General features: G+C 46.3%; 1 protein-coding gene across 2 annotated transcripts in view; it reads left to right on the top strand.

Moving 5' to 3' along the window:
* The first annotated feature begins 721 nt into the window (after positions 1-721).
* Positions 722-11,281, top strand: part of ADCY8 (adenylate cyclase 8) — a 126,250-nt gene continuing 115,690 nt past the window's right edge. For both annotated transcript variants that reach the window (XM_027684445.1, XM_027684444.1), the window contains exon 1: positions 722-1,712. In XM_027684445.1, the coding sequence (XP_027540246.1) occupies positions 783-1,712 (930 nt within the window). In that variant the 5' untranslated portion in view covers positions 722-782. The remainder of the gene's footprint in view (positions 1,713-11,281) is intronic.

Below are 11,281 nucleotides of genomic sequence, written 5' to 3'. Positions count from 1 at the left end.
CGTGATCCCGGGCGGCGCTCCCTGCGGGACATGCCCCGCTGCCGAGGGAATGCGGGCGGGCAGCCTCCGGCCGGCGGCTCCGGAGCCGTGACCGAGGATGCCCGCGACCTGGCCGCTTCTCCCTTCCTGCCCGAGCTCGCAGCGCTGCCGCTGACCGCAGCCTTAGGAATTACAGCAGCTCCCGGGCACCAGACCTCGGAGCGGAGCCCCGGGATCCCCGGAGAGAGGCGCTGCCCGCAGTGAACGGCTCCGCAAGGCGGCTGCCCCCACCCCTCCGTGCCTCCGGCCGCCGGATGGGGCCGAGGATCTCCCACCGGGCAGCGGGGCTGCACCCGTAGATGCTCCGCTCCTCCCTCCTCCTCCTCTCCGGACCCGCGGCTCGGCTCCCTCCCAGCACACCGCCCCGAGGAGGGCTCGTTCCCAGCCCGCCGGGGCTCCGGGGCTGCTCCGCCGCCGGGCTCCGCGGGATGCGGCTCCTCGGGGCGCCGCGGGAGCGGGAGCGGGCGCAGGGCTCGGGCCGCCTGCGCTGAGCCGGCGCAGCCGCCCCCCGGACCCCGGCGGCCAACCAGCCCCGCCGCCAGCCGCGCCGCCAGACACGGGGACCTGCCTATAAATGTGATCCCCGCACCGCCACCCCGCCGTCGCCGCCACCCGCCCTCCGCCATCCCCTCCCTCCTCTCCCGCGGTTCCATCCCTCCCCCTGCTCCCCTCCCCAAAGACGGTGTGTGCCCTCTGCCCCCCCGCCCCGCGCGCCGGTGCTCTGCCCCCCGCCAGTCACCGCCATGGAGCTCTCGGAGGTGCGGTGCCTGAGCGACAGCGATGAACTTTACACCATCAACAGGACCCCCCCCGGCAGCGGCAGACCCCAGCGCCTGCTGTGGCAGACGGCCGTGCGCCACATTACCGAGCAGCGCTTCATCCAGGAGCACAGCAGCAGCAGCGGCGGCAGCAGCAGCGGGGGGGGCAAGGGCTTCAGCTCCGAGGAGACCTGCTGCCCCAACCACCACCCCCACCCGCCGCACCACCACCACCACCTCCGGCGGCAGTCGGCCGGACGGAGTTTGGGCTGCGACCGCCACAACAACGGAGGCACCAAAGTCTTCCCGGAGCGCACGAGCAGCAGTGGGGACCTGGGCTTTCTGCCCCTGGACTGTGCCCCCAGCAACTCCGACTTCTTCCTCAACTGGGGCTATACATATCGCGGGGTGATCTTCCCCACTCTCCGCAACTCCTTCAAGTCCCGGGACTTGGAGCGCCTTTACCAGCGCTACTTCTTGGGCCAGCGGCGCAAATCTGAGGTGGTCATGAACATCCTGGACGTGCTGACCAAGCTGACCCTACTGTTCCTCCACTTGACCCTGGCCTCTGCTCCCATGGACCCTATTAAGGGCATCCTCTTGGGCTTCTTCACGGGCATCGAGGTGGTGATCTGTGCCTTAGTGGTGGTCAGGAAGGACACGACCTCGTACACCTACCTGCAGTACAGTGGTGTTGTCACTTGGGTGGCCATGGCCACACAGATCCTGGCAGCAGGCCTGGGCTGTGGCCTCCTTGGGGACGGCATTGGCTATGTGCTTTTCACGCTTTTTGCGACCTACAGCATGCTCCCGCTACCACTCACCTGGGCCATCCTGGCTGGGCTGGTCACCTCTGTCCTGCAGCTCATCATGCAGCTGGTAATCCCCAGGTTCGCCGTGACTTCCCTTAACCAGGTACTGTGGTGAGGAGAGGGTGGGAACTGTCCTCTTTCTCCATCACCCTGAGTGAGAGGAGGTGTAAGTGTCCCAAAAGATCCACTCCCTTACAATCAGGTGCTCAGAAGTTCATTACCCAGGGGGGGAGATCATAGGCAAAATGAAAGCTTTTTGTCTCCCTCTTCTCTGCTACCCTTTTCTCATCCCAGTGTTTTACCTCAAGCTGGGAGTAGGGACAATTCCTAACCACTCTGTCCCCTCTCCTTGTACATTCACTACACTGCTGTCCCTTGAAATAACTTTTGAGGGGAGAAGCTCCTTGGGCAAGTGGGGAGGATGGGTCATTTATCATTCCCCTCCCTGATTTCCAGCAGTGGTTTGGGGCTTGGGATGACTCTGTCTTAGCCAAACTTTCACACTGTGCCCGTTTTTCTTGCTTGTGCTTTTTAACTCTGAATTGGCTGGGGGAATTGGGACACTTATATGTGAAGGGCAGCTTGATCTCAGTTATGAGAAAACAGGAGCAAAGCTCCTTTGCAAGGAGAAACCAGTGAAACCTCAGTGAAACCAGGGCAAAGCTCCCCTGGGGATATTTGATGTGAGATCCTAGGCTGTCTTTGGAGGACACTGAGAAACCTTTTCTGCTGGTAGTCATGGGGGTTGTGCTGCATCCTTATAAGTGATGTCTAGGACAGAGTACTGGTTACATGGTGGAGTGGTGCATGGTGCAAACAGCTGAGAGGCACTGGGCAAGACAGGGTCTGCAGAGATAAAACAGGTCTAACCTGACTTAACACTCAGATGGCTTCTTCCACAGAAAAGTGAGGATGCACCAAATTCCCAATATCCCTGCAAGGCAAGAAAACACTGGCTAACTAGGACAACTTAATCCTGGAGATTCTAGCTGCTCCCTTTCCCCCTCCCTTCCCAGACTGTCACAGCTCTGTGCTACCAATATTTCACAGCAGATTATCATCTCCATTTGGCTCCGGAGAGAAGGGGGTGGAGGTACTGGCAGATAATCCCAAAAGGAGGGAGAGTACAGAGGAATGTGTTGTTGGTGGGATGTTGTTTACATGAGTGCTGGGATGTGCAGCTGGGAAGTGACTGATCTTGCACCTGGAAGTTTTGATGATTGTGGTTCTTAGGACACATCTACATTCCTTAGATCTTGGCACTCCCAAAACCCCTGCACACCCTGCCCATTCCCTTACTCCATGCACTTGTTAGCTGTGGGCTGCCTGACTCACTTCCCGGTGATTGGGCTCCCCCTGTTTCAGGAGAAGCTGTCCTGGTGTATTGTGCCTGGCTAAACCCTGTGGATGTAAGACAATTAGGCTGTGCAGAGTTGTTCCCCAGCTCTTGGTAACATGCCGATGAATGAACTGCAGCCACACACAGCGTCCTACTCCCATGCACTGCTGGTGCTATTACTGATGGGTCAATAGCTGTGTGAGTTATGTTGATTTCTTAATTTACTTCCATGTCCTCTCCTGGAGCAATGAGTAATGCGCTGCTATCTCATTACCCACCAGTATCACAGCTGTTTAGCCGGTCCACACACACGCGCACGCACACATGCATTTCCCACAGACATTTCCCAGGAGAGATACTAATATCTTCATTTTGCAGACAGTTGTGTGAATGAACTGCCTTTGAGCGGTGCACAATGAGAGATTGCCAGACAGATGATTGCCTTCATGAACTACATATATAAATCCCTTAACAGGATCCGTGCAGCTTGTCACACGTCGGTGCTTATTTACACTGGCTCTCGCCTGCCCGGGGACCGCTTAACGTCGCCCAATTATGCGCTGCTTCGGCCGTTTTGCCTCCAGTCCCTACGGGAGAGGCCGGATCCTCCTTCCCCGCGCCGGGGCTGGCCCTCTCCAGCCGGATGCCGCGGGGAGCGCGGTGGGATGGGCGGGTTGCGGAGCGCGGCTCCACGGGCGCTGTCCCCCCGCGCGGTGCTGAAGCCACCGCGGCGTGGCCCGGGGGCTCCCTCCAGCGGCCCCAGAGGGACGGACCCTGCCCGCGACCCCCAACCTGTCCCCCGCGACTCCCCACCCCCTTCGCGGGGTGGTCCAGGGCTCATCCCGGGGGCTCCGGGAAACCGCACCTGGTGCCCGGGGGGAGGCGCAGCCTTACTTTGTCACTTTTTGGTGTTGCACCATTTTTTTTTACTTTTTGCAGAGAATTGCCTAGCCCTTTCAAGTCTTAGTGAATGAGGGCTTTTACGGCTAATGAAGGGCGTATAACTGTCACTTCTCAAGCAAACAGAGAGAATTTAAATGGTAGTGTCATCAAGTTTATGTAGGAAATTTTTTGGCCAATGCAGATTTCTTCACCCTGCAGGCAAAACACTGTCTTTTCTAACAGGGCTTATTTTCCCAGGTAAAATGCTGCATCTGTCCTTCAAAGAAGCCTTACAAGGCTAAATGAACTATTTGATTAGTAGCAATATCTGTGAGCATCTTGCATGCCTCAGGATGCAGGCAGATGCTTACACTGGACCAAAACCAGAAATTAAAGTATGCAGTGAAAGAAAAAGCAGAAAGTAAAACTCTGATCATGGTACATATAATGGGTTTTCCACTGATTTTTGTAAGATAAAGATTTCATGCAGGGAAAATACTGAATTCAATTCTGGATGGAAAGAATTGTCTACCCTGGAGTCAGTTTAGTACTGTACCCAGTAGAATCCATGGGCAAAATGGTTCTGATTCTCTTCTCAGTCACGCAGTTATAAGTCAACTATAAGTCTATCTAAACTCTTAAAGTTGCAACAGTTTACACAGGAGGAAAATCAAGTGCTTTGACCTGTTTTCCCTTAACCTCTTAATTAATATTAGTTTTCATTGATAAGTATGTTCACCAGCAGTTCAAACCATTAGTAATGCTGAATAGAAGCATGCAGTACTAGTGCCTGGTTTTGCTGTTTCTTGTAGTTAACAAAGCATGCATTATCATAAATAGAAATAATGCTCACTCTTCACCTCTTTTTTTCTTGCAGTACAATTTAAGACATCACCTGATTTTTCTTTCCTTGCATCTAAAAATAAATTTGAACCAACATTCTAGGTAAAGGTGAAGGAGAAAGACTGCCTTGAAATTAGATTTTCTTAAAGTAGTCAAAACAAATGTAGACTCACTAGTTTCAATCCCACCAAGTGCTGAGTGCTTCTGGGGAGATACAACCACCCTTACACCCAACTGATCCCAGCCTGAAATGATGAGGAATGTGCTGTTGTTCAGGTGTGTGTGGGGGGGAACATGAAAAAGAAACTGATATCATGACTTAGGTAAAGGCTGCACTGATGCTGACTTGACTAAAGATTGTGTCAGGAAGCAAATGATAAATGCAAGATCTTACTGGTAAACAAGAGCAGCGCATTGATATGTGTGCCTTGTCAGACACCATCCTGGGGGTGGTGCTTGCTTCTGATATGACCCAAAATGAAAGTTTTATTTGTGTTGCATTCATTCTTACTTTTTCCTTGGTAATAACTTATACAATCCAAAATTTCTAAGACCATACATGTGTTTCAGGCATATGGGGAAGAACAAACAACTCAGAGCTCCTTCCTGTTATGTAACATGGGCAGATGATAATATAGATATGAATTTTGACAGACTTGAAATTATGTAAGCTGCATACACACTCTGGATTTTAATCCTCTGCCTTTACAATCTTCACTCACATGAGAAAATTCCACCAGAGTCAGCAAGCCTACTCCCATGAGTAAATCACCTGCATAAGGGATATCTCAAAGGACCAAGTCCTAAATTACACATATTAAATCAAAATTTAAAAAGACGTTTAGAAATAACCTTGAAGTGGGTAGTATTAAGACTGGGTAAACTCATTCTTTTCTCTCTGTTTCCATCTATCTTTCTAAGTCTGGCAGTTCTGTGAATTAATATGGAGAATTTTTTCTTGTTTATTTTTTCCCCAACCCCTCTCTCAGCGTTATTAATAGAGGAAAAGACAGAATTCATGAAGTCACAAGGAGCCCTACAGAGATAAATCTGTATAATATTACAATGGCAACTGACAGCTTTTGCATTCATATTTCAGCTACATGTTTTCAAATTCTGATCATAGATATCAGTATATGTGCATATACAAAACACACTCATCTCTTCAAAATTTCTGCGAAATGCTTGTGGAAAATGTATTAAATCTGTAAAATATAAGGACATTTCAAAGTTAGCTACCAATTGAGAATTAAAATCAAAACATTTCACCTTTATTCTCATGGTTACTTTTGTAGCATTATTTGTTATTCGTTTTTCTGCCATAGTCTGTCATGGACAACCTGACTGTATGATTTTAGACTAGATTACGAACTACTTTCCTTTTATATCCTGTAATATCACCTGACCAGTATCAGTAGGTCACAGAATAATTAGATTAGAATTGAATACACTTTTCTCTGAAGCCACTGCATCATTGTTGTGCTAAGTAGGACAAATGCACTAAGTAAATTTACAATTTGATGATTAATTGCCTCCAAAATGGAGGAACTCAGGTAAAACCATGAATGAATCCTGCTTTTATCAACTGGTTTCAGCCTACAACAGTTAGTGTGGTTGTTCTCAGTACAAGTCACTTTGTTAGATTTGATGTGACATTTTTTTTCTGCTGTCAGAACACTTCTGGGTTGCTTTTAATGTTTTGTTTATTGCTTGTTTGTTGTTTCTCATGGCCTAGAAAGAGGCATAAGCTCCAAAACAGCAACATCTAATGCAAAATAATCACACACCAGAGCAGCACACTTAGAGCTGACAATTAACAGCAGATCTTGTTTGAATGATCCTTATGAGTCTGTACAGAAGACTGAAGGGGATAAACATCTCCAGTGCAGCCTCTTACTGCACTTCTCAACACTTTCAGTAAAGTCAGTGGAACAGGAAAGAGAAGAAGGGAAAATTAGAACTATTCAAGAGATTCATCTTTTTCCAGAGGGCAGAGAAGGTGGCGAGTAGAAGGACTCTTCGTTACATTTTCCTTATTTCTGGAATATCTGACTATGCATGAGATAAACTAGAGTGTTTCACGTAAAAGGTGAAATTTAGTAAACAGAAAGGAGTAATGCTTTTAAATTAATGTTTGGGTTGATGGAAACTCCAAACCTGAAAATCCTTACTCAGCTCCTGCCTGGCACTCCATCCCTGGAGGCCCCTGGTTAACATCTCATTAACACAATGTGTTATGGTCCAGACAAGTGCTCAGTGCACTGGGTGGGGAAGAGGCTGAAAGTGAAACCCAGCTGGTGGTGGCAAATGGCTCCTTTTCCAAGTGACCACCTGTCACAAGTGGGGCCCCCGAGGGATTTGTATTGAGCCCAATGCTGCTTAATATCTTCACAAATGATCTGGAGTATGGGAGCAAAGTTTGTCCATGGTCACCAACCGAGGAGGGAAGTCAACACTTTGGAAGGGAGAACCACTCGGCCAGAAGACCTGTATTGGCTGGAAGAGTGGGCTAACAAGATCCTTATGAGTTTCAACAAGGACAAGTGTAAAATCTTTCATCTGGGAAAACATAATCCAGGATTGCTGCACAGGCTGGGATCTGCCTGGCTGGGGAGCAAACCTGTGGAAAGGGACCCAGGGGTCGTGCTAGACAAGCAGCTCTGTATGAGTGAGCAGTGTGCAGCTGGGGCAGAGAAAGCCAACAGGATACTGGGTTGCATTGACCAGGACATTCCCAGCAGAGACCAAGAAGTCATTGTCCCAGTCTACTCAGGTCTTGCCAGGCCACAGCTGGAACACCGTGTTCAGGTTTGGTCCCCAATAAAGATGTAAACTGGCTGGAGAGAGTCTGAAGAGGGGCCACAAAGATGAACAAAGGAGGGGGAAGCCTGACATATGGGGAAAGGCTGAGAGAACTGGGCTTGTTCAGCCTTGAGAAAAGAAGGTTTAGGATAGACATTCTCACCATGCTCCAGTATTTAAAGGATGGCAACAAAGAAGATCAGAATCTCTTTTTAGGAGTCACGGGAAAACAACAAGGGGTAATGGGTACAAGTAAATCCTGGGGAGATTCTGATTGGGCACTACATGAAAAATTTTTGCAATGAGAATAATCTCCCCAGGGAAGTGCTAGATTCACTCACATTGGACACTTTTAAGATTTATCTTGACAGGGTGGTGAGCCATCTTGTTTAGATGGCTTTTTCGAGAAAATCTGGGCCAGCTGATGCTTGAGGTCCCTTCCAACCTGGTGTTCTACAAGTCTATGAGTATATGGTCACATTTCTCTAAATGTAATCTTCTTGCACTTGGCTGTGCTTCTGTTTCTGTGCATCTCCTGAAGTACCTCAATGACTCGATGTTAAAGTTATCAGGCAGTCTACTCAGAATCCAAACGCTGTTTTACTTAGAGCACATTTTGCAGTTGTACCACACTAACAGCCCAGTGTCAATCAGGAGAGACGGTTATTGTGCTCTTCCTCTGTGTAACAAATGTGGTGGTGCAGATGTTCCTGAGATGTGGTAGACCAAGGTTTAAATCCTTTTTTCTTCAGGCAGGATTGAAATTTGCCTCTTTTACCTCCCCAGAGAGTTTCCAAAGCAAACCTTTCCCCATTTCTAGCAAACTGTTCTTCTGGGAATATAAAAGGTTAAGATTCAGTGTGGGAAAGAAAAAAATAATAATTCTGACTCTGTAACCAACTAATTATGGAATTCATGTCTGGAGGTGTCCTTGCTGAACATTTCATAGTGTTACTAAATCATTCCTTCGAGCACGTCTGAACCATCATACTGTACAATCTGGTCCCCACTCTTTGACATGATGACTCTTGAACCCAAATATTTATGGGAAAACATCACTGTGATTCTCTAAATCATAGGGAAAAATGAGGTTTAAGACAGTCCCTGTCTTTCAGATTTCCATTATAGTTGTCTCTCCTCTCATTCGTCACACTGGTTATTTTATATTCAATCTGAGACATTGGAGTCTTTTTGCATATTGTGCAAGGATCTGTAAAAGCATAGTGGCATTCAACATAGGCTTCTGGATTACATTCTAGTAGTCATGTGTCTGCGCATGAGGTACACAAGGACCTTGCTTCATGGCTTCTGAGCCTTTTTTTTTTCATCTTGTCCTTCCTTCAGAGACAAACGGTTTCACTTGCTTTGTTCTTGGTGCAGTGCAGCTTATACATATCTCCAGTGTAGAAAGGACTGGAGAGTTTCAATCTGGCCCAAGGAAGGAGGTGAATGCAAATCACTGGTTTAGTGCTGCATTGAATCTTGAGCATTTTGTTACAGCCTCACTCATTCAAACCAGGGATAAAAGAGACCTGTCTGGTCAAAAGAGATCAAGCATAAAAAGTCCTGAGTATTTGGCATTTCTTGGAACTAAAGATTTTACTAAGGGATATTATCAAGGCCTGCCTTACACACAGACTCCCAACAGCTTGATTTAGGGAGCTGGTTTAAAACCCAGAGAGTGTAATATAGAGAATCCCATAGATATGAGGATTTTTTAAGTGAACCGAGAAGATGACTTCTCAGGACTCTCTTTAGGGAAAGTATTGTTCTGAATCCACATTTCTTCTGAAAGAGAACACAAAAGTGGACATCCAGCTCCTCCAGGAATCTTTTGGAATGAGCTCTGTCATATTTATCTCTCTAAACACCCGGGTCTGCTGACAGAGATACCAGTGTGGTGCTGCCTAATCTAGAACAAAAAACATCAGGAATTGTGCACAGAAGAACTGCAAAGCCAGACAGTCATTGGCTGATAGAGTAATATCTCATCATGCGAGTTGTATTTTTTAGCAACTATTTTAAGAAGTGCTGCTATTTCATTTGCCAGCTTCTGCTGCAAGGCTTCACACAGTTAGCCCTAGAGGAGAGAGGAAGGCTGCTGAGTTCATTAATTAACCATTGCTGCAGCCTGAGAAGCAGCTGAAGCATGTCAGTGTAACGACCCCAACAAATAATTGTACTTTTCCCAAACAGGCTGCTGTTGCTGTTATGATTTTATATGATGCATTTATTTTTAATATAGAAAACAAAATGTATAAATGAAATACTATTTGAGTGATTTTATTTAATTCTTTTACATCAATTTTATTTTTCAATTTTGATTTAATCACCACTTTACAGTTTTGTATTTTCTTGTACCTTTAATTTCCTTTGTCTTAACAGTATATTCCCTTAAAAGTAAAATGCAGATTTTTTCCTTTATGGAAAAAATCAATGGAAGCATTCAACAGTGTCAGCATCTTAATTAGGAAAATCAGTTTATTTCTTTGGAGGGATCCGATCTCCAGGCGCTTTATTATTTCTCCTTTGTTCAAACTCTCCTGCTTCATTTACCTCAGAGCTACTCAGGAATGCAGCTAAATATTCTGTGCTCCTTGTTTTGGGTCTAGTACAGCAGAAGACTCATCCATCAATCCATAACTATCAACAAAATGCAAAGAAGAAATAGTAATAACAACAAGGAAAAAATGAATAAGCCTAGAAGATCTAAATTATATTACATTTTGTACCAGGTGGTTTATAATTCTGGAGCAAGGTAAAGAAATTACTTAGATCTCAAGGCAGTTATTCAAATAAATGTACAAGATCCAGATATTCACATTCTTTTATCCTGTGACTCTCTGTCGCACGTGAAAATAACTCTAACACTTATTAGTATTAATAATCTTCATAAGCATACTAGATAGAGTTGTAAGTGACGCAGAAATCATCCCACATGTGCTCAGTATGAGTCTAATTTAATGTGCAGATATGCACGTTCTTTTAGAGGAGGGAATGATACTCACCACAGATTTCAGTTCAGGATTGGGAATCAGTACCATGTCCATTCCATCACTAAATTTATCACTGGCTTCTGCTGACCCACACATATCATTTTACCTTTCTTAACTTCATTTAATTAGAAAATTTGCCTTTTTCAGTTGCTGTAATACATGGTTAATATTGCTTTGAGATTTTTCTTGTAAAATATGCCAGACATCTTCCACGATGCATCAAAAGAGGAATAGGGCATTGGCTTCTGTCAGCCATACAGATTTTTGTTAAAAATGAATACATTAAATGCAGTGGAAATGTGTGCATATAACTTTATTCTTTCTTAAAAGACCTGGTTCAGCATAATTCTCTTTAGACTTGGCAGGTCTGTCCTATAAGGAGCAGTTAAGGACTCTGATTTTGTCTAGTTTGGAGAAGAGGAGGCTGAGGGGTAACCTCATTGCTCTCTACAGCTTCCTGAGGAGGGGAAGAGGAAAGGGAGATGCTGAGCTCTTCTCCCTCATATCCAGTGATAGCACATGTTGGAGTGGTTCAAAGCTGCATGGGGGAGGCTCAAAATGGACATTAGGAAGCATTTCTTTACAGAAAAGGATGTTCAAACAGTAGAGCAGGCTTCCTAGAGAAATGGTCAGCACTCCAAGACTGTCAGTGTTTAAGAGGCATTTGAACAATGTCCTTAATAACAAGCCTTAACTTTTGATGGCCCCTGAAGTGGTCAGGCAGTTGGACAAGATGGCTGTTGTAGGTCCCATTCAACTCAAATATTCTATTCTATTCTATTCTATTCTATTCTATTCTATTCTATTCTA

The sequence above is a fragment of the Neopelma chrysocephalum genome, unplaced genomic scaffold (assembly GCF_003984885.1).
Source record: "Neopelma chrysocephalum unplaced genomic scaffold, ASM398488v2 Primary Assembly neopelma1_66, whole genome shotgun sequence".
Classification (NCBI taxonomy): domain Eukaryota; kingdom Metazoa; phylum Chordata; class Aves; order Passeriformes; family Pipridae; genus Neopelma; species Neopelma chrysocephalum.
The sequence above is the reverse complement of the archived record's forward strand: the minus strand, read 5'-3'. Positions and strand labels throughout refer to the sequence as shown.